The sequence below is a fragment of the Stegodyphus dumicola genome, chromosome 11 (genome assembly GCF_044657685.1).
Source record: "Stegodyphus dumicola isolate Sdum_Otavi_A_Nest chromosome 11, ASM4465768v1".
Classification (NCBI taxonomy): domain Eukaryota; kingdom Metazoa; phylum Arthropoda; class Arachnida; order Araneae; family Eresidae; genus Stegodyphus; species Stegodyphus dumicola.
Window position 1 is genome coordinate 58,665,594 of NC_140778.1, and position 23,392 is coordinate 58,688,985.

General features: G+C 33.1%; 1 protein-coding gene across 1 annotated transcript in view; it reads right to left on the reverse strand.

Moving 5' to 3' along the window:
- Positions 1–2,807: 2,807 nt before the first annotated feature.
- The window catches only part of LOC146994041 (uncharacterized), a 29,186-nt gene continuing 8,601 nt past the window's right edge, over positions 2,808–23,392 (reverse strand). The window contains exons 2-3 of the mRNA XM_085826295.1: positions 7,993–8,832; positions 2,808–3,331 (exon numbers count right to left, since the gene is read on the reverse strand). Of these exons, the coding sequence (XP_085682421.1) occupies positions 8,147–8,832 (686 nt within the window). The 3' untranslated portion in view covers positions 2,808–3,331; positions 7,993–8,146. The remainder of the gene's footprint in view (positions 3,332–7,992; positions 8,833–23,392) is intronic.

Here is a 23,392-nt window from a genome sequence, read left to right on the forward strand (position 1 = left end):
CACCTAAAGTTTTATTATCATCCTACTCAATTATTCATACTCTTCATCACTAAACCATATACTCACGATCACCTAAATAAAAAATCATCAGGAGTTAATCTAAATCCTCGTCCTCAAAATTCCAGTTAAATTATTTAAATCATCGTCGTTTAAATCATGACTTTTTAGTGTTTCGCTAGTGTGCCGTCAAATAGAGCCAGTTTCATTCAGGTACAGACAGAAGGATATCACCGGAAGTTCACTATCGTTGGTACAGGTGTAGTAACCAACCGCCCTCAGGAGATGCCAGAGGCTTGGGGACGTAGCCGAAACCTATGCCATCTTAGATAACGTGACACTCGGAAGTGACGTAAGAGTTTGAATAACGTAATGTTTCAAAATGTTTGGTTTTTGTGACAACGAAAATATTTTTAAAGTTTCATTTCTTCCGGAAACGACGAATTGTTTTCTTTTTTTTTTTTAGGCAACGGCCTGTTGAACCCCTTGAAATCTTGTTTGTAATGACATTAAAAATTTCCCTTTTATCATTAAATCTGTATTTGTTTTTAATTGAGCATCTCATTATTTACTGTTTGTTCATTTCGCATAATTTTAATATAATAATAATAAGCCAAATGCAAAATGTTAATCGTTAAAGAGAAATGAGACCAGAGATATAAAATTAAAAATTAAAAGACAAAGAATTAAATTTATATATCAAGTTTTACCAGAATAGAAAAAAAGAGAAAGGACTTTAAAGAATAGAATAGTTGAAGGGGTGTTGAAAGCCAAAACATTTCATAAAATGAGGATTTCTGATATTTGCATTTTCAAATTCTCTACAATTTTAGCTTTCTTAAAACACCGTTCTTTAATCTCTATGAAAATTAGGACTGTACAAAATCTGGCTTTAATTTGTCATTGAATACTTTGATAATTGAGAATTTTTACATAAAATTGCGTTTTTCCCCCGAACGTGATTTTTTATACTCGATGTAGTACCTGTTCTCAAGAACTACTGCTCACAGGTATCTGAAATTTTTATACCTTATTTACTACGCTTCCAAATATTTGCCGAAATGAGCTTTTGATTATAATCAGTGCTAAATTTTACTATGCGTAACAAAATATACTGTAAAATACTCTAAAATTTAAAATGATAAAAAAGCTCGTTTCAGGATATTCAGCTAGGTATTGTGATGTTCCTTCCCTTAGCGAAAGACGTTTCCCGAACATTTTATCCGCGAGGGACGAAAGACGGTTAAAGGAAGGGACGTAGTTACGCCGGAAAACAGAGTGGAAGCAAGCTGGTGGGAAGAATACAAGACTTGTGACTTTTGCGGTTGGACCGGCAGTCATGCCGTGTGCAAAGAGATAATTTAAGCTAAATGTATAGTAGTGGTATTTGTTTTATTGTGTATTGTTTAATAAATTAGTGGATAAAATTTCAAAGCTGATGAAGATTATTTTCCTATTATGGCGAGTGCATGAGAAATGACCGAACCCGCCTCGGAGTTGAAACGGCGCGAGGTGCAATTCGGCGCAGTCGATCGGATAAGATTGTGAAAAAGGAAATCACTAAATAGTGAAAATAATAAATAAATATGGTTGTAAAAAGTTACTGAAAGTTATAAAATGAAATTCGGTGATAGTTCACTAATGGATCTACGATGAGAGAAGACTTTTATGACGAAAGAAAATGGCGCGTTTAGGGCCATGTGTGCGAATAAATTCATCCGATTTGTGAAAGCGTGATGTGCTAAAAATTTAACAGCCAGTGAGTGGTAAAATGGGATCATCAGTGTTCATCATCCTAGTGAAATCGTGAAAAGTTAAATCAGGGGTAATGTGAATTACCGTGTTGTAATCATGTCAAGTTACGTGCCACTGCAGTGTGCTCATGATTAAAGTTAACAGCGTCAAGTTGTGCTCTTCGTTCGATATTTTCACTATCGGGATCAAAGGTAAGTCCTTCTTAATTTATATATTAACCATATTAACTTAGAAAATTATAACTGTTTTTATGTCTGTTAATAACATGATTCGAATGTCACGCGTTAAAGCCAGTAGACACCGAGAAAGTATATTTTATATGGAAATGAGAAATTAAGGTTCTTATTTTTATCAAGATATAGGAGATTCTTAGAGATTCTTAGAGCAAGGCAAACGATTATTGAAACATTTGAAAATAATGAAAGGAGTTATGTTTGACCCACCATCGAAAGCTGAGAAATGGCTGTTCATTTTACATCATGCTGAAGTGATTCTTAATCTCTATAAAATATCTGAAGAAGGGAAAATTATTTTGCAGAGTTTAAAAACAAAAGTTAAAAGTTTGATCGTGACTCTCGATGAAATGGATTGAAATAACAATATTATGATTAAAGACACCGTATTAAAAGAATTCGAGATTCCTCGGAAAAACCGATCGAGGCAGGCTGGTGGCGTGAATACGAGACTTGGTACTTTAGCGATTGGACCGGCAGCCATGCCGTGTGGAAAGAGATTACTTAAAACATGATTTGCGCGCTTTATATTATGTATATAGTAGAGATTACTTAAAACATGTTTTGCACGCCTTATATTATGTATATAATTAAATGTATACTATGCTAGTGATATTTGTTTTATTGTATATTGTGTACCGTTATGTGTAATTAATTAGAGGATAAAATTTCAAAGATAGAGATTATTTTCCTACTATGGCGAGTGCATAGACGAACCTACCTCGTGGTTGGAAGAGCGCGAGGTGATAGATGTAATTTAATTACGTAAAAACCTTCAAACCTGTAAGAACAGCAGATTTTCAGAAAAGGTAATCCAAAAATGGCCAATTCAACATTGTTGCTATAGGGTTTCCAACACCCCTTAATAAAAAGGAGTAAAATATTTTTAAAAAATGGCATTTATGGAAATACGAAAAAGAAATATGTTTAGTTTATAAGAGTATATAATATTTCTGTAAAAAAAATAAAGTGAGCATTTAAAAGCAATTCTTTAAAATAAAAAACCAAAAGGAAATATTTATAGTTTTTAAAATCAGTATTACTTTTGTAAAATGAAAGAACTTAAAATCTTTTTAAAGTAAAAATAGCGAAAAAAAAATTTAAATTAAAGTTTCACGTTATTAAACTAAATATTGAAGAGAAAAACATTTTTGACACGAGAAAGCGAAAATAAAAGAATTTAAAAGTCAAAATTGCATTTACACAAGTTGCAACTTTGATAGAGATTCGCGTTCCTTTAAGCCTCGGGCGTCTCCCTGTGACGGTCGGTTACTATTAAGCTTGTTATTGTAAACTGGCTATTCAAATTACAGTCGGTATGCGCAAAGGGGGCCTGAATCTTCATCCTGAAAAATAAACAAAATTATTGTTACACATCACATAAAAATATCAGTTAAAATGATAATTCAATTCTGAGTCACAAGCATGAGAATATTTGAGAAGGTTACATGGCATACGCAAATAACCAAAATGAAAGGTACTCGAAACGCATGTCTGTGCACTGTCTGCAAAAGTTCAGACCGGATCTTGGTCGTTTGTGGTAGGCATTGACTTGCAAGTACAAATGTGTTTTGAAAAACGTAAATGTTTGCGCTTTGGTACTTTTAAATTTAAAGTCATTTGTTTTGTAAAAATTACGAAGCCTGGCTCTTCATATGTTTCTCCGACACTCATAATTTTATGAGGAATAAGTTTGCACTCCTTATGAAATAATTTTGAACATAAGTATCTCCGTCTGATTTCGATTGACATCAGTCAATTATAACCAAACGGAAGTTTCCGAAATGAAGTCTAGGTATTGGAGGAAAGAATAATTAGTAAAATGTAGAAAACTGATACTTTTATTTTCAGCTCTTTTGAAATGAACTCATTATGCAGCGACCCAAAAAAATTAAAAAGACTTCTCTCAAAATTTAATTTTCAACGTTCTATTTTGGAAATTAAAATACAAATTAACAATAGACAGAACTCGTACTTGACTTTGTAAATTATTCTAGAAATCCTTGACTTTCTATAGCTGGTAAAAACCTGAAATCTCTTACTAAATTTGTCATGGAATATGCCAGTAAATTTCAAACGTAAAAATGTGCGCCATTTGTTTTTACATAAAATTTCTCATATAAATAATTCTTGGATTAGACTTTTTTTGAAAAGTATCTTGACCCAAAACGTTTAGACTGTTTTCTTAAAACATTCGTTTGCTATTGAAAATTTTATAAATATAACTAGACTGAGTTTTGAATAAATGAAAATACAACGCATAAGCACATTGTTGGAACATTTTGTATAAGAAAACGTAATCGCATATAAATCAAGTTCTTATATCGCTTAATTACAATGCATCAGATCTTTAGTAAATAAAGAAAGCAATAAAATACACATGGTGGTTTGGCAATACCAAAAACATCATATCCCGCAACAGCTCTTCTTGATTATTTCATACCTTAGGAAACACGAGCAAATATGTCAGTTGCGGAAACGTTGCAGTTTGGCAAGCGGTAAGGTGGTGCGCAGGAGAATTGATTATCGGGGAAAATATTTCTGCAAGGTAGGAGGTGATTTGTATTCATTCTGGATGTGGAAGAGAATGTTATTCTAGGACTTCGAGAAATAAGGAACATAATTCGGATAAGAGTGCACTTTCGACCAAAGTGAATTTGCGGAATTAGGAGTCATGTTTCTTCTTTCTGTAGTCATTTGAAGCCGTGGTCCTGATGTCAACATCAAAGACTTAACGATATCACATTTGATTTTAGTGAAGTATAGTTCATCCAGTGCTTTATTCAGCAGTAGTAATGGCTTTCGCCGAACGAAACAAACAAAATGTAAGTTTCAAATGTTAAGTCATTCAGTTTGCGAAAGAAAATGGAAATCATGCAGTTTGGTTTTCGTGAATGCTTCGTACACGAGTGGAAGAGGCATGAAATTTTACAATGATTATTGCGCCAAAGAATAAATGTGTATTGCATAAAGAAGTAATGAAATAGCTTACCGTCGGCGAAAGTGTTGGAAACTGCATCGTAGAAAATCCCCATCATCACCAGAATGGATTAATTGTAACAAGAAACAGCGTACGTTTCTTTGCCTTAAAAATAGAAAAAAGGAGTGCAAATGGAAGTGAAAACTCTAAAGCAAACTGAGGTTGTGTATTCGATTTACTTCACGGAATAATTCAGTTCTCCGAGAAAAAGAGATAAAATTTTTTCAAAGGCTTCGAAAATATAGAGATAAAACTTTGATGAGTTTTTAAAAATATGTAAAAATTTATTTACTATCACGTGTTGCAAATATGGATGTCATTCCTGTAGTTTTGATACAGTAGAAGATAAAGAAACAGTGATATGAAAGAAAAATAACGGTTAACATAAAATCAATAGGCCAACGATAAATCTCACCCCACCGTACTGATCTCCTGCTTAGCCGACGGTACGAAATTAAAAACTCATCGATATCTTGAAAAGAAAGACTTTGCTGAAGTGCAGTTTCCCGAAAGTGTTTTCATCCGTATTCACGAGAAATGATCGGCGGAGAAAAATGTTGTGAAACTGTGGATAAGAAATATTTGGCAAAAGCTTCCTTTTGTCTCAAATAATCAAGAAAGTCTAATACTTTGGAACATGTTCAGCCTCCATCTAACGGATAACACAAATATGTTGTTGAAAGAGTGTTATACAGATATGACAGGTTATCCAGGCGGATTATTGCCATTAGTTCAGATATTAGACATATATGTCAATAAATCATCGATAGAATATTTTAAACGTTAGTGGAATACTCGAACAAAAGTGAAGGTGAAAAAAACAATTACAAATGGAGACGAAATACGTCATGCCAGTCCATAAATAGTGTGTCAGTAGATAATAAAATCATGGAATAAAATTAAACCTGTTTAATTTATGTGGTATATCTGACGGTCTAGATGCAACGAAAGATGATTATTTATGTGTGGATCAGAGTAAAAGTAATGGCAAAACTGAAACAGAATTCGATGATGTGCTTGAAGTTATAGCTTGAGACGTATATGAGGAACTTGGATCTGTCTATGCAAGTATAGATCAGAGGTGAAAGTGAAAATGAAACAGAATCCGATAACGAAAATTTTTAAGTACATAAACTATGTTATTTCTCTTAAATAAAAAGCATTTAATTACACGCAGAAATCTAATTTTCGTATGCTCACTTTTTCCATATTTTTAAACATAACATTTTTATAGCTGGCGTACAGCGCGTACCCATAAATTTCCATCTTGCATTTTCTTTTAAAAGTGCGCCTTATACGCCTGAATATACTGTAACAAACATAGCTGAAACTTAAGTGATAGAGATATTTACATGCTTGCTGAAGCATTATATTCTGTTTTTTTTCCCTTCTATTAGTGTATAAATGTTTTCAAAATTTCGATGTTACGTTTTTCAATCTTTGTGTTTAGAAAAGGGATAAAGAATTCAAACTTTTATCTCCGAAAACAAAATTCTAAGTCAGATTTCTAATGAAGAATTGAAATTCTCTATAGCTTTACTTTCCGGACTAATTAAAATTAAGAAAAAGAAGAGAGGAAAAAAATAACTGATTTGGGTAAGCAGAATATTTAGCCATTCAGTATCTATTGATGGGAATGTATATAACTCTAATGAATAGTAGAGAAATAAGATAAAGTTAAGTTTCAGTTTGTAGGCCTTACATTTCAAAATGGTTTTAATACAGCTTAAAGCGCATAGCCAAAGATTATGCTCTCAACCGCTTTTTCAGTAATAACGTCAGAGAATAATTCTTACAGTTACAATGTTTTCAAATAATCCATTCCTTCAAAAGTAATCTATTGTACTAAGATAATGTGTTTTCGAGGGCAGAAAATGAAACAGAACGGCGAGATCCATCAGAGTATGATCCTGTAATGCTTTAACAAATCTTTCGCAGTCTTAAGTAATAGAGAAATGTGGTAGAGCTTCATCTTACACTATATTCTTGTATTCATATTATTTGTATTATGTGACTATGTGTCTCTATTCGATGTGTGGGAAAAAAACGTCTCCAACAGGTTTATATATACGATACCATTCAGATAAACGCAAAGGAAACCAACATTTCCATCTAATAATATTCATTTTATTTTAATTATACCATTTTGTAGTTAGATAACCAATTTGTGAGCAAGATATTGCATCGTAACAGTGAATCATATTGCTGCCAAATTCCAAATATAAAAAACTAAAGCTCACGAATCACAAACCGAGAGTTTCTGTGAGATTTGTGAGGTGCGAAGGAATCTCTATTTTGAAAGAAATCGAAATTGATATAAATTCGCTTTATAACATATTATTCAGTTTATTTATCTAATTATATTATGATTCTGATGTAATGTATACACACATTTTAAAAGTTATTTCTTTCGCTCATTTCAATTGGTAATCTTGAATTTTTACACTGAAAAAATCCTGAGTAGAGACGGAAACTGTGGTATGTCAAACTGAATTTAAACAAGGTGAAAGCAAATGAAAAGCTAATGTACATACTACAATAGCTTTTAATTTGTTTAGAATTACAATCTTAGTAATGCAAATCATGCTGATTAACACATAATTAAAAGTGGATAAACATTCCTTTTTGAACGTTTCTTTGAACCTTGATATAAAGTTCTATGAATATCTGCAGTTGGATAAGACAGCTCAGGGTCAAACAAATTTTAAAATGAAATTTGTATAAATTAATTTCATGAGTTCAATTATGAAAGATATGCCGTGCAATATTTATTTGCACAATTTAAAGCCAGTAGCACAACATAAATTTATTGTTGAAAAATATTGTCATGTGTAAAGCTATGTGTTAAAAAAGTCAATAAACTGTGACTTTCCAGGTAAAACCGGAAGACCTCGCAGCCATGAAAGGCACTGAAAACATAGATCTGAACTACGAAAGAGTGTACTTAGTTGCTGCTAAAATAATACTGGTATCTTAAAGTTAGCATGACTAATTACTAGCTAATAATATATCAATAGTTACCCTTACCGAGCAAAATATTATCAAATGCCGTCCATATACTAAGAATACCATAAAGTTCTTGATAATAAAAATGTTGTTGATAATAAATTTTGGTAAAATGAAGCAGGTATATGATTTATTTGTTCTATTTTTCTTTTCCGGGTCTTGCTTCGTTTGGTCATTAAATCAATCGTTCTACAGTCGGTATCCAGTTCTGGCTCTTTTCGCAGTTCAACCGGTTTCCTTTTCGGGTTTGACAGTTCTTTTCCGGTTCCAGCTTGTCTTTCAGATTTGGAATCTTTTCCGTTTTTTGCTTCTTTTCCAGGTATTGCGTCTTTTCAGACTCCTCTATATTTTCCATTTCTGGCATCTTTTCCGGCTCTTGCTTCTTTTCCAGTTCCTTCTTCATTTTCAGGTCTCTCTTTTTTGGTTTTTGCAATTTTTCCCTCAACTTTTGCCTTTCCAGTTCATTTTTGTGTGCTTGTTTTAGCATCTCTTCAATATGTTTCTCCATTTTCAGTTCTTTCTTTTCTCGTTTTTGTATTCCTTCCCGTATTTTCTTCTTTTTCAGTTCTTCTTTCTTTTCTAGTTTTTGAATCCATTCCAGTAATTGCTTCTTTTTAGTTCTTTCTTCTTTTCTAGTTTCTGTTGCTTTTCCAGTTTTTGTTTGTTTTTCAGTTCTTCCTTCTTTTCCAGTTTTTGCTTCTTTTTCTGCTCTTGTTTCATTTTCAGTTCTTGCTTCTTTTCCAATTTTTGCTTCTTTTTCAGTTCTTGCTTCTGTTCTAATTCTTGTATCTTTTCCTGTTCTTGCTTCTTTTCTAGTTTTTGTATCTTTTCCAGCTTTTGTTTCTTTTTCAGTTCTTGCTTCTTTTCTAGTTTTTGTGTCAATTCCAGTTTTCTCTTGTTTTTGAGTTCTTGCTTCTTTTCCTGTTTCTCCTTCTTTTCCTGTTCTTCCATTTTATTCAGTTTTTGATTCTTTTCCAGTTTTTGCATCTTTTCCGGTTCTCGCTTCTTTTCCAGTTCCTTCTCGTTTTCCAGTTCTTTCTCGTTTTCCAGTTTTTGCTCCTTTTCATGATCACAAAAAGGATTTTCCAATCTACAAAAAAATCGGTATATCTTTATTTCAGTAGTAAAATAGTGAAGGTAATGAATGCAATGACGATCACGTTTAACATGTACACCACTTCCATATTTAGATACTATATAACACTTTTGGCCCAGTTTCATAGGGAAAAAACTCCCCGTAGATTATTGCCTGGCAGAATTGTTTTCTACAAAGGGTGAATTTGTTGTTTTCGTTGTTCTGACCTAAAGCCAAGCAGATAAGTTAAAATATTTTGCGTTATTTGTATGCAATAAGCGGCCTCCATGAATCTCACGTAGAGCGTAATAATTTGCAAAGTTTCGGTGCCTTACTTTTCCTTACTTAATTTTTACATAAGTTGCAATAATAATAACAGAAATAATAAACAGGTGGCTTAAAAACAGAGGGAAACAATGACGAAAATTGCAAAATAGGAGGAAAAAAGGAAACTGAAATGAAAAGGGAAACAACTACAAACAAAGGATGGAAAAAGCATTTTAGAAGATATACACGTAACGTTCTTTCTGATTCAGCAAAATCTGTATTTTAACGAGTCTCTTTGCATCGCTGGCTGCACAGATTTCAAATTTTCTCTCGTTATTCCAAATTCGGATCATATTGCTGGTCTTTTTCGTCGTCCAGCAGAGCCGCACTAGGATTTTTGCCACCATTTGTTTTCAATTGAAACTTTTATTCTCATTCTTCAGTTGCATTCTTAAAGTTTATTTATTTATACAGGAAGAAAGAAAGAAATCAATCAAATCAAAGTAAATTAGGAAAATATATACCTGTTTTCTCCTATATTTATTGTTCCCTGTAATTTCTTTTGCCTGTTCCATTAAATTTATTGAAGGAAAATTTACAAAATCTTTCAAAATGTATTTCCTAAATGCTTATGCGAATTTAGCCCTTCTGATCATTTCGGCCACACTTTAATGGCTTTTACAATTTGATGTTTGAATATTGACAGCTGCCTATACTGAAATATGTTCTCCATTGTCCTCGAAAAAAGAAAAATTAAAGTTCCAGGAAATTTTGCAATGAAAACACATATATCGTATTTGAAGGGCAAGAGGAAAAGAAAAAGATATTTTCGGATGGGAATATGTAGCATTTTAAACACCGTGTTTGTAAATGTCATCATATAGTAGCAACACTTGAGTCATAAGTAATTATACACATATATGAGAGAGACGACGATGAGGAAAAATTAAATGGCAAAACATGGCCGAAAACACTTTCCTGGCCGGTGCAAACAACACAAAACACAAGAAAGATCGGACACCAGTTATGCTTAGCACAAGAGAAATTAAAAAGTAGGAACAAAATTAGACACTTATGGACCTCAAAAAAGGTGTTCGAAATTACGACCTGCACCTTGTTACAGGTATCCCATCTCTCGCACATCCAACATGAGATGTTCTGGAAAATACCGTGCATCCCCAGGACTTTCCCAGCACCTGCCCTATTTTTCCTATTTTTCTTGTGTTGTCTCTCGTCACTATGGGCCAGGAAAGCGTTTCCGACAATGCATTGCAATAAACGATTATATATATATATATGCATTGCAATAAACGATTATATATATAAACAATATATATATATATATATATAATCTTATAAACATATGTTACCGTGACCGAAATTGGAGAATATCGACTTTCACCGGACCTTGTTATGGTTGATCATTTTAGTAAGTGGACCGAAATTGTTCCCTTAAAACGAGCCTCCGCGAAATTAGTTACTGATTCTATTTTAAATAAATATATTTTAAAATACGGAGCGCCCCTAATAGTTATATCGGATAATGGTCCTCAATTTGTAAGTAATGTATTTGAAGACATGTGCCTAAAACTGGGCATACGTCATTTAAAAATGGTCCCGTATCGGCCGCAATCAAATATAGCGGAACGGGTGAATAGAAATATAGTGAAAATTATCCGTAGTTATGTTAACAATTTTCATAAAAGCTGGGATAACTATGTCAATGAATTTGCTTTCGCCCTTAGGACCGCAAAACATGATACGACGGGCAAAACTCCTGCTGAGTTATTTTTAGGCAGAAAGATTATAACGCCGTTAGATAAATTATTTTATGTTCAAAAAAGAGCCCCAGAATTTAAAATGGGCAATATAGAAAAATAAATTAAAAAAGCAAAAAAGAACACTGAAGTATCACAGAGAAAACAGAAGCTTTATTATGATATGAAACGACGGGGAGTAACTTATAAAGTAGGAGATGAAGTGTTAGAAATTAAGCATTAACTTTCTTCAGCACCAGAAGATAAAACTGCCAAATTTTATCCACGATTTGAAGGACCATATGTCATAGAAAAAGTAACTCAGGCTTAGTGGTGTTAAAAGCCAGGAATGGTGAAACCTGCACCGCAAACGTAGACCAGATAAAACCATTTTATAATCGTAATAAAATGCCAATATTTCAAGATCTTTTGCAGGATCCTGCACGGCAGGCACAAGCTCCAGAGGTGGAACAACGACAATCCCAAGGGCAAGCCATTAGTAGACAGGAGCAATTGAAAAGAAAGTTCCCCCGTTTGAAAACTGAAGGTAACAAGAAAAAGAAGTCGTTCCACCGACCAGAAAAGAGAGGGCACGACCACCCCCAGAATGAAGAAGGGAGAAGTACGACTAATGCAAAGAAAGCCAGGAGAAATGACAGCAACTATAACACGGCTCCAAAACAGAAGATCTACCCATCGGATAGGAGTCTACGCAGCAAATGTCGACGAATTGATGAAGGAAGACCAGCTGCAGAATCAAAGACGCAAGAAAAATTTGAACAGCCAGCAACGAGATCCAGGCAACAACGAGAGACAGTTGTCCCGGTTCCGCCAAGACCAGCTGCCATCAAACGGCCGAAACGACAGGCAGATGCTAAAAAAAAGGTCTTCAAGGGTGACCGAACTGGAAGAAAAAGAAAGTTCATGGAGGAAGGAACCGAAGGGCGAACCCGCACAAGAAGGAAGATCAACCAGACCGTAGTCTTCGCTACCTTCCAGGACTGGGCAGAAAAAAGGATGTCTGAATATCACAAAGATAAGTAAAACTTTATGTTACTTTGAAACCTTAAGTTAATTTTTCAATCTTACTGCAAGTGGCAGAATTCAAGAATTTTTACCTCATGTGATGCCTACCTTTATCGCCAAAAAGGCGAGAAAGGAGTTGTTACCTATTTTCGTATTGTTTTTCAAATACTCGCGAGTAAAACTAAAATTAATGTATAATAGGAATGTGTAAATACTTGAATTTTGAAAAAGCATTGATAACCTTTGAGAAAGGTACCTTAAGAAAATTGTAAAAATTATTGTATAAAATTTCATTTAAAAGATTCTGGCAAGAAAGAAGTTTTAACCACTTCATCGGCGAGCAAAACTTCTATATTTTGTACCATTTTTCTCTTCCAAAGGTAAACATTTTGTGTCTGAAATTTAGCTCAGTTAACGAGAGAAATATTTCCTTCCCCCTTCCACTACCTGTGAGGTCTATTGAGAAATTCTATTGAAATGAACTTGAATCCCGTACTTGTCACACTCAAGGACGTCAGTGACAACCCCATAAAGGCGACCATCGAACACAAAAGCTGGTACCTCGTAGAGGAGATATTATCAGCTTTGACCACACTACCATTTAAGACCAAGCTATGTCGTCCCTGGAAATCTGTTTTTATAATTATTTTAAATATAGGAATAATTTTAAAGTGTAATATATCATACATCATTTTATAAATAATAAAACTATATTCGTACGAAATATTCCTAAATTAAAAATCCTACATAAAAATAAATAAAATATCTTAATATCTTATATATATATATATATATATATATATATATAAATGTGTGTGTGTGTATTCGGGGTAATGATGTGATGATAAAACGTGTTAAAAACTCGCATCCGTCTCATCTAATGCTATGCATTTTAGGACTTTTCGATTTGCATTTGATAATTAGTAAGAAGAGTAAAATCGATTGAAAGTTATTCAAAAGCAAATGCCATTTTTGATTGTGAAATAAAAGCTTTGTTAATTAAAGCAAAAATCAGTATATTTGCTTATTTGAAATAGCTATAAATAATGTTTTGCTACTATTTTTCTTAATGCACTGTAATAAAACACGCTCGAATTACTTCTCATATATTTTCATACATTTAATTATTAGCCCAAAAGCGCTATTAATCTCATATCGGGATTTTTCGTTCTGTCACTTTAAATGTCTGAATCATTTTTAAATTGTTCCCACCAAGTATGTTATCGCCTTGCATTATTTTTAAAGAAATTAAATAATGAAGAATCTGCATGTATTGTGAAAAAATGATGGTAGATACAACCGTCAAATTTTGAATAATGTAATTTTCATGCGAACATGTGCACCTGAAAGCACAAATTTTAATTTCGAATTTGTTTTATTATTTTTTCATATTTTGTAATACTTTAATTAATTATTAGTTAACAGTCTCAAAGATCGGAAAGCGAGCAGTGGCAACACTATTCCAGATAAAACATTTTTTATCTCCGACTCGCGAGACTGTTGCCATTCGGAAAAAAAATAAGATATTTCTCTTTCATTATCAAATATTTTGTCATTTTGCTGCTGAATATAATTTTATGTAGCGAAAGTTTATATTTAATAAATAAAATTCACATACGAAAACTTAGTAAAAATAAATAAATAAATAAATAAATAAATAAATAAATCTGAAATGTTTCAGATTTTAAATTACGTCCAAAGGGGCGTTTTTTAACATTTTGTGTGTTACCTTTCTTTATTAAATATCATGTTCCTCGCGGCCCACCAGCGGCCGAGCGGTAAAGACGCTGAACACTGGTAGTTCGGTCTGAGGCTCGAATCCCGCGAACGGGCTGGCTGCATGGGCGTTTTCGTGGTTTTCCCCATGTGTAACGTGTATACGAGCCAGTTTCCCTTAGAAAGTCCTCCACGAAAGGCATCCCTCCCTTTAGGCAGATAGCCCTCGTGTGCTTTGCCATAATTAAATACACCACCACACCACACCATGTTCCTCGCACTTAAACCATAAGATCCAGTGCAACAGCAATATCGCAAAATAGTTTTAAAACGAGCATATCTTTAGAATTTCCGATACAGAGACTCACGCGCTGGAGATAAAAATGTTTTTTCTGCACAACGTTGCCATTACTCGCTTTGAAATCCTTGAGTTTGTTAATCAAAAATTCGTCAAATTTTAAAAAATAGGAAATCGATCATAAAACAAATTTCAAATTTCAAATTTGGTCTTCCACATGCTCATATTCGTTGGAGGATTACGTTATTCAAAATTCGATGACTCTATGTACCGTTGTTTTATCACAATACGAGAAATATACATACATTTATGCAGATTTTTCATTATTTAATTTCTTCAAATATAATGCTGGACTCTAACATTTTGTGGCAACAGTTTGAAAAGTGAACCGACATTTATGAGTCCGACGCAAAATGCCAAAACGAAACTAATAGTCCTTCGGGATTCAAATCCCTTTGGACTAATAAAAAGAAACAAAAAAGAAAAGTTCTCTAAGCCATGTTATTAAGAAAACTGAGGATTGGTATTATGAAATGAGAAAAGACTGAATAAAATAGAAAAATATATTGCAGCATTTAAAACTGCATCGGGAATTCAAAAAATAGGCTGCTTTTAAAAAAGTTGTGATTTTGCTGTTGAAGTGTATGCGCGATGAAAGCGATACTTAATATTAAAGCTAAGAATACAAACAAAAATGGGTTAGCAGGAATGAGTGCAATAGAGACTAAGGACTCAGTGAGAGTGTTAAGATACGCTATCAAATCCGATGGTTGACCGTTAAAATCTTAAAACTTTCAGATTTTTTTTTTTTTTAGCCCAAAAGGACTATTAGTCTCAGTTTTACCATCGCCATTGAAAATTTGCGTTGTGTCATTTTTCTGTTTGTATCACTTTTCAAATTGTTGCCACAAAATATGCTATCTCCCTGCATTATATTTAAAGAAATTAAATAATGAAAAATCTGCATAGATTGTAAAAAAACGATGCTACACAGAGCTATGAAATTTTGAATAAAGTAATCCTTCACGCGAACATGTGCACCCGAAAGCACAAATTTTGAATTTCGAATTTGTTTTTTTATTTTACTATTATCTTTTTTCATATTTCGTAAAACTCTAATTCATTTCCGATCATTAAAATCTGAATTTTTCAGATTTTATTTTATTTATTTATTTTTTTTTTTTGTGTGTGTGTGTATCTATTTATTTTTCTTTATGTGCGTGTGTGGGGGGGGGGAACTTCGGTAGCTTAGATGTTTAAAATTCGTATTTAAAATTGCAATTATTTAAGTTACAGTTTTTTAGCTTATTGTAATTTTTCTACAGCAAAGAATGTTTTAATTATGTATAGTGCCTGTGTCAAAGAGTAAGAAGGTAGTAAATTTTCAGTTGTTCTTGTAACAGATGCCTGGAGAAATGACAATGCTTTGAATAATGGACTGAAAATTCAATGTTATTCTTAATAAAATTAAGCAGTAAATTTTTGATAATTTTTTTTTTTTAACTTTCTTGTACGAAATATTGCAATCGTGAAAAATTTCAGGTATCATATTTGAACTGAAGCATACATTTTAAACATTCCCGAATGCATTTAGACGACTTTTTTTTTTTCTTTTCTTTTTTTCTTTTCTTTTTTTCTTTTTTTTTTTTTTTTTCTGAAACAATAACCAAAGAAGAATAAATTAAGATTTATTCTTTCCAAAAATAAGTTAAACTATTGACCAAAAAATGAAAACATCTCGTTTATTTTCGTGATCCCACCAGCAACTGAGCGGTAAACTCGCTGAAAACTGGTAGTTTGGTCTGGGGTTCGAATCCCTGCGGAGAGGCTGGCTGCATGGGCGCTTTCGTTGTTTTCCGATTTGTAACATGTATACGAGCCAGTTTCCCTTACAAAGGCCTCTACGAAGGCATCCCTCCTCTTATGCAGATAGCCCTCGAATGTTTTGCCGTATAAATTTAAACCAAACCGAAATACTTTGGGGAATGTACAAAAAGAAGAATAAAAAAAAACTGATGTGAACACCACAAGACGACTTATTTACATCATACATATTTTTTCTGCGTTTCATTTAAACTTATTTTCTCGAATTATTCTAATTAACCGATGACTCATGCAAGTTGAAAATGAGACGAAAAATAGCACTGAATATCCCGGGAAATTTTTGTCGTGCAGATGTCAAGCTTCTTGTAACTTTTTTTTTTTTTTTTTTTTTCATAACGAGTACAGAACTATCCTAAATAGGCATGGGAACCTGAAGAACACATTGAAAGATAGATTTCAATATTTATCCAAATAATTTTTTTTTTCTTTTAATTTGACATTGTCAAAACATGCATATTTTCATCATTTATAATACTTTCATAATTGGATATACATGACTACCACCAAAGATTGAGAAAATAAAATAAAAGCCGTGTAAAAACGTTTAAGCTGGTAATGGGCAGTATATATATATTTCCTAAACAGTATTGATTAATTGATTATATTATCTCCTAAGTTTAATTAAAGTAGAATTATTTTAAAAGTGTGCATATATATATATTTGGTACTGCCGATTGCAATAAAAAAGAGAAGTGCACAACTAGATGTTATAGCTGCCCAACATACAAAATTGCATTGTTATAGGACTAATCGTTTTTGAGTTATGCGAGATACATACATACGTATGTACGTACCATTTAGATGTCAGGAAAAAAATCTATTTTGAATCTATTTTACTGTTTAACTACCCATTTAAGAAAAAATGACTTCTTTATTCTTTCCTTACGCACAGTTGGAAAAGGATTGTGAAAATGGATTTGGGAACGGGCAAAATGGATATTTCCGATGAACTATGAACCCCAAAAATTTTCGCGCTTATAAACTTCCTTTACTTCTCACAGTAATAAAATAAAACAAAAGCGAATACAATTACTTCAACTAAAAAACAGCCAAATAACATGAAAAAGTGGTACGTTTTCAAAGTGAATTCATTTCTCTACATTCAAAAAGTAAAAAAAAAAAAAAAAAAAAAAAAAAAAAAAAAATTCTTCAAGGAATCAAAATTAAAACAGAAAATATTTTATTTACACTAAGTTAATCATGAAAGGGTAAGGGAATTATTTCTATCCGAAATTCTTATTACTTCAGAAAGAGTTCAGAGTATACAGTGTATGTACTCAAAAAAAAAAAAAAAAAAAAAAAAAAAAAGGCCACGTTCGGATTTGAAAGGATAGCATTTAAAACCTTCAGACTTGTTTGTCAGTTAATGGGAAGGTGTGTGAATTGTTGTGCATCTCTCGAAATCTGTGTTAAGGGGGATTATTCCCTCGGAAAAAGCGATCCCCCGTCGTTTGCTTTTCAGGTACAATCTGTGGAGTGAGTCTGGTCAATTAAGACATCAATCACTTCTTTTCCTTTTCGACTGGTACTGAGGGGTAGGAAAAATAAGAAGCGTCGAATCTCTCTCGGGGGTCACGGTTCATGCCAAATTTCACCTCGACGATAGTCTGCCGTCGCTGACGGTTAAATAAACATTTCAAACTGACGATACTCTATCGGGGCAAACGGTGAAGTGGTTAATCTGAAAGACTTTTGAAATGTAGAATTTCAATGCAGAAGAATTGGCACTTGCTTGGAAAAGAATAGAAGTTAACAATGTACTACTAATGTATGTTTTAAAATGCGTAAAATTAACGGCATGTTAATATGTCCTTATATACAATGTGAACTGTTATCTTAAAAGTTAAGAAATATTGTGATATGTTAAAAGTAAAAATATTAGAGTAATGCCAAAAATTTTAACTTATTCGTGTGACTGTAAAAAGAGCAAATTATTGTGAATATGTGATAAAGGTTGAATGAATGTAGTTAGGCTCTCTGGCGCTACACTTCAGAGTTAGCCACTTTTCAGAATAGTACCTCAGGGTTTAGAGATGAATATAAGGTGTGTTCTGAGGTCTTGTTATGTTGAATTTTAACACGTTAGTGTTTTGATTGCAGGCGGTAATGTTGAACACTTGTACATGAAAAAGTGTTGTAAAGAAAATTTGTGTTGTAAAGAAAAACACCAAACACGCTCGTGTTTGGTGTTTTTCTTTACAACACAAGTCAGAGAGCATGGGGAGATAATTAAATAACGTCATGAATGAAATAAGAATTTTAAAGGAGAAATATAAATATTCATGTTACTTGCCATTTGATTGTGTAACATTTCATTAAACTAGTTTTCCTTCCATAAGGAACCAGATTTCAACTAAGAAACTCCTGTTTATAGATGCAGTACAGATGAAAATACTTGTCCATAGAGATGATAATGTAAAAACGACTTTTTAATATCTAGTTTCTAGAGAGAAATGTTTGTAAAAGTTTGGCCTCGCGTTAGATTCTAGAGCTAAAAGTTTTCAACAAGGTCGTTTTAGACCTCAGTTTCAAACTAATTAACTCTGGCGGGTAGTATGTAAGGATCCTAAGTTTTACTAACGTTTTTGATGTCATTTAAAACGCTTAATTACAGGGCCGTAGTACAATACACAACCCCCCAACCCCAGAAGTATAGCGATATACAATAGTGACGTGATCGAAGATTCTTTGGAAATAATCGTTGTCATCGTATGACATGCATATTCTATTTAAGTAATCGTAGTCATCGGCTTTTAATATTCTTTGCAAATGATCATTGCCATCAAATAATCATTGTAACGAATCATTCTCATCGGATAATCATTGAAAATAATCCTTGTCGTTACATAAAGGGGCATAGTAGGTGATGTATAAAGAATTGTACTCAAATTCTAATCAAAAGAATCGCATATGTATGCAATTTATCATATGATCATTACTTACAGCAATGATTCTTATATGTTTTCGACCTACGGCTCCTAATGACGCCGAGGAAAATTTGCGCTACAGTAACAAAAAGAATATTTAAAAATACAATAAAAGCTTGAAAGCTAGGGAAAATGTGTGAATTTATTTTCCTTTTATTTAAATGAAGCTTAATGTTTTTAAAGGAAATTGAATATTGTAAACAGGAATCAGCAGTTTAAATATATGTGGGATTTTGCGTCTTTGTTTTTTTTTTCCTTCGTAACATCATATCCTCCGGAACGGGGGGGGGGAGATTTGAGGTACCCGCGGATTTCAAAAATTCTTGGTAAAACTTTTCGACTATTGTTATCTTCCTACGACTATCACTCGAGATGTTATATAAAATTTCGGAAAGCGCTGGAGATCAAATTGCTTTATTTAGAAAAATGATGGCTGTTCTCACTCTCAAATCGTATTGTTTAAGAGACATTTTTTAGTTAAAAAAATATGAAATAAATAGTATTGCCAAACTCGAAACTTATTGTTATTATTTACGGTAACATTCTGAGTTGAAGAAAGCACGTGATTCCATATAACGTCACTGTATGTCGAAAAATATTTCGTTAATTTCAGTATTTTAAATGAATAGCTGCTTTTGGCAACTCTTATGTTTCACCTTTAGATACGTGACACGATATGCTATCGCTACGTTAATTCTTTTATTGAATTTTGCAAATTTGTTATATTAAAATAAATTTAAATCATAACTTCAAATGTATTATCCCAAGTGTCAAAGGCCTTTGTTTCCTGACTTGGCAAGAAAAATTTATTTACGAATAGCTGGTTGCTTGGAAAGAATGAATACATTTTCTTCATAATAAAATGTTTCTATGCATTTTATGCTATTCTAATTTTATTTAAAAAAATTTAATTTCTTTTATTGTATAAATCCTTCCTGAGTAGAAGTTTAAACTTCTGTAGGTATTTAACATATTTTAGATGCAATGTTACTTTACTACAGTTACATAATTTTTTTTTTTTTTTCAATTTACTAAAATGTCTGAACGCAAGAAGACAGCACAAATGTTACAGCGAGCTACAGAAAAAATGAAGTAAAAAGCACTAGGAGACTCAGCAGGCAAGTACAAGAAAACTTGCATGCTTCAAAAATGAATGAAGATACAACTAGAAACTCAGCAGGCAAGCATAGTGACAAGAAAGGTTATGCATTCAAGAAACTGAAGAAGAAACGAATAGGAGTTCCAGCAGACAAGCAACAACTCAAGAAACTTCGCTTGCTCAAACTGTATCAGAAACTAGTAGCAGAAGCAAAAGACATTCAGAAAACCAAGAATCACTGCGTGCTCCGGAAAGGTAAGCAGAAGCGAAACGGAGGCCCATTAGGCAAGCGGAACGTCAAAAGAATATGCGCGATGACGGGAAGAAGTCGCAAGTAAACGAAGGATGCAAGACTGTCCGCGTCATCGTCAGATTCGACAGGAAATACCAGAACAGTTCAAGAAGCTGCATAAACAACTCAAGACGCTGCAGATTACGGACAATTTCGGTTCAAAGAGGCAGAGCTCATACGAGGAAACAAGCTTCGCATGAACGCATCACGACATACACGTAGTACTCTTCACAATGCAGAAAGTTTACTTTGAGCAACACACTGTATACGTAGAGCTCGTAGACATATATAGTAAAGATTTTGCTTTGTCAACAGCCCCCTAGTAAAATGTATGAAGTTTATATTGACATCTCACAATACCTGAAAGAAATTTTTCTATTTACTTCTTCATTTACTATTTTCTTAAATTTCTTATCAGTAATCCTGTCTGTATATTATAGATATCAAAATCAGAAAAAATTAATTAATTATCTTTAAATGTATCTAAGTGATGAATACTTCGCCCCTGTTCGTACCGAAACAACACGATGTAATTGTAGATACCTAGAAAGCAAAATGTATTCAGCAAGCTGTACAGCAAGCGACAACTATAAATGGTGATAACACAAGAATGTTATATAATGTTATATACTGGCAGAATTTTAAAAAAAAGAACATATACATCAGTGTTTTAAAAATACGAATTTTGCATCAAATTGCAAAACAAATATCTTAAAATCTGCCGTTCCATGCATAAGAGTTCAGGATTCGGAAAATTATATTTTCGTAAACGGTTTAGCAAAAATAACAAAAATTATTGCCTTGAGAAATGGATAATCTTGGTATGAATACAAATTACGCCAAGACTACTCGTCAATGGTTGTTTTGAACACGCCCTTAATATATATATATAACCCTTAAAAAACGTAAAGTGAGTGAATCTACTATTCGAGTGTGTCTTTATATCTTTAGAATTTAAGAAATAAGAATTGCATTTATCTATCTCGATAAAGCTAACGCTATTGCGCGAATAACAACGTTTATTTAACACTTGATATAACCAACTTCATATATATCTTGAAATAAAACATAAATTTCCTAATCAGATACTACCAATTGCAGAAAAAATACAAAAATAATGGAATTTCTAATAACACTACAAGTAACATACCGAGGAATAAATTGCGCTGCAAAACTGATGCAATCTACAATCTGTAAACCACAAAATTTATGTACCGCTATAGAAATGCAATAGAATGAGAAATGAAACTGTGATGAGATTTATAATGAAGAATTTACCGTAAACTATTAGTATATGATATAAGTAAATATATACTTTTAATACTATTCATTTAAATATGTTCAAACGTTCATAATATTCATTACTTACAAACGCTTCTTCATCCATCGAAGCATAGCACATGCCATTCTCAATTCAGTGCTGGTGCACGTCAATAAAATAAGGATAAATCCAAATTTTTACAAAAAATCAATCGCTTTGAGTCGTTTCTCAAAAAACGTATATCTACAAATGCAGTATTAATATATCACATCAATATAATTCGGGATCATAAAATCACCAAACAACGCATTAAACGCAAAAAATCGCATTAAGGCAGAATGAAAAATTTTCACTCTTACAATGACTTTTACACCAATATATAATAGAATCGAATTTCTAAACTAAGTGTTCATTGTTACACCATATTTCATTCTTGGGTAACCTTTCATGCTTGTTCAGTAATTCTAACTGTTCACTGGTATAAATAGAATTATGATTTCATATATATGCACAGACTTATATATGTATTATATTAACACGTATCTGTAGTAACATACATCATCTTATATTATATGTATTCGCATAATTCTAAATTAATTATACTAGTCAAAATAATTTGTATATTGATAGCAGCACAGTTTTAAAATTATTTATTACTATCTGCTTGCTAACGAATATATAATTAAGTACAGTGGTACCTCGACATACGAGTTTAATATGTTTCGTAACCTTGCTCGTATCTCAAAGCAATTTTCCGCATTGAAAGTAATCGAAATGCCATTAATCCGTTCCAACTCCCAAAACACGACCTCAGCTGTTTTTTTAAGTGTTTTTGAATAAGAAAAATGTAGTTTCTTATTCAAAAAGAAGAAGAAACATTTATTTATAAATAACAAATACATATTCTATAAAAACATAATTAAAAGAAAAAGTGCCTACGGAAGCGCTTAATTTTTGTCACTGGTCTTCGCTCTTTTTGTCATGATCTGCTCATTTTCACCCGCAGATCGTTTAAAAAAACTGTCCAAGGAGGTTTGTTTCTTCCTACCTGTCAAGGTATTGCGGAATTGAGTTAGGCAAGTTTTGTTGAACAACTCCGATTTAGGACTAGTTGCAACTTTTTCTCGGTGATTTTTATCCACGAACTCTACAACTTTATCCCACATTCTCAAGATCTGTTTTATATCTCTTGTAGAGATAACCTCCTCCATCTCTGGCTCCTCTTCAAAACTAATTTTTCGTTGAACCACCGTATGCTGCTGCAAATGCAGATCGTGTAACTCCTCGGTTGTCAGCTCCTGAGACTGTTCCTCTACGAGTTCGTTCACATCACTCTCCTCCACCTCCAGACTCATGGATTTTCCCAGAGAAACAAGCTCCTCTACCACTGACACTTTGGGTTCCAATCCTTCGAATTCTCTTTCAGCTACAGCCTCAGGCCACAGCTTCTTCCATGCAGACGTTGTAACACCCAGCCAGGCCTGAACAATAATTCTTAGGCACATCATGATGTTAAAGTGGTTTTTCCAGAACTCTCGAATGGTAAGGTTTGTGTTCTCTGTCACCTCAAAGCAGCGGCGAAAAATGTGCTTGGTGTACAAATTCTTAAAATTAGAAATCTCCTGCTGATCCATGGGCTGCAGGATAGGAGTGGTGTTGGGTGGTAGATAGGGAAATTTTATACACTTGAACTCTTCGAGTAAATCATCTTCGAGATTTGATGGGTGAGTAGGGGCATTGTCGAGGCCAACACCAGAATTATCCACTCCACAAAGAAGTTCATTCTGTCCCACGCCTTCGGATTTGCCCTCCAAATATA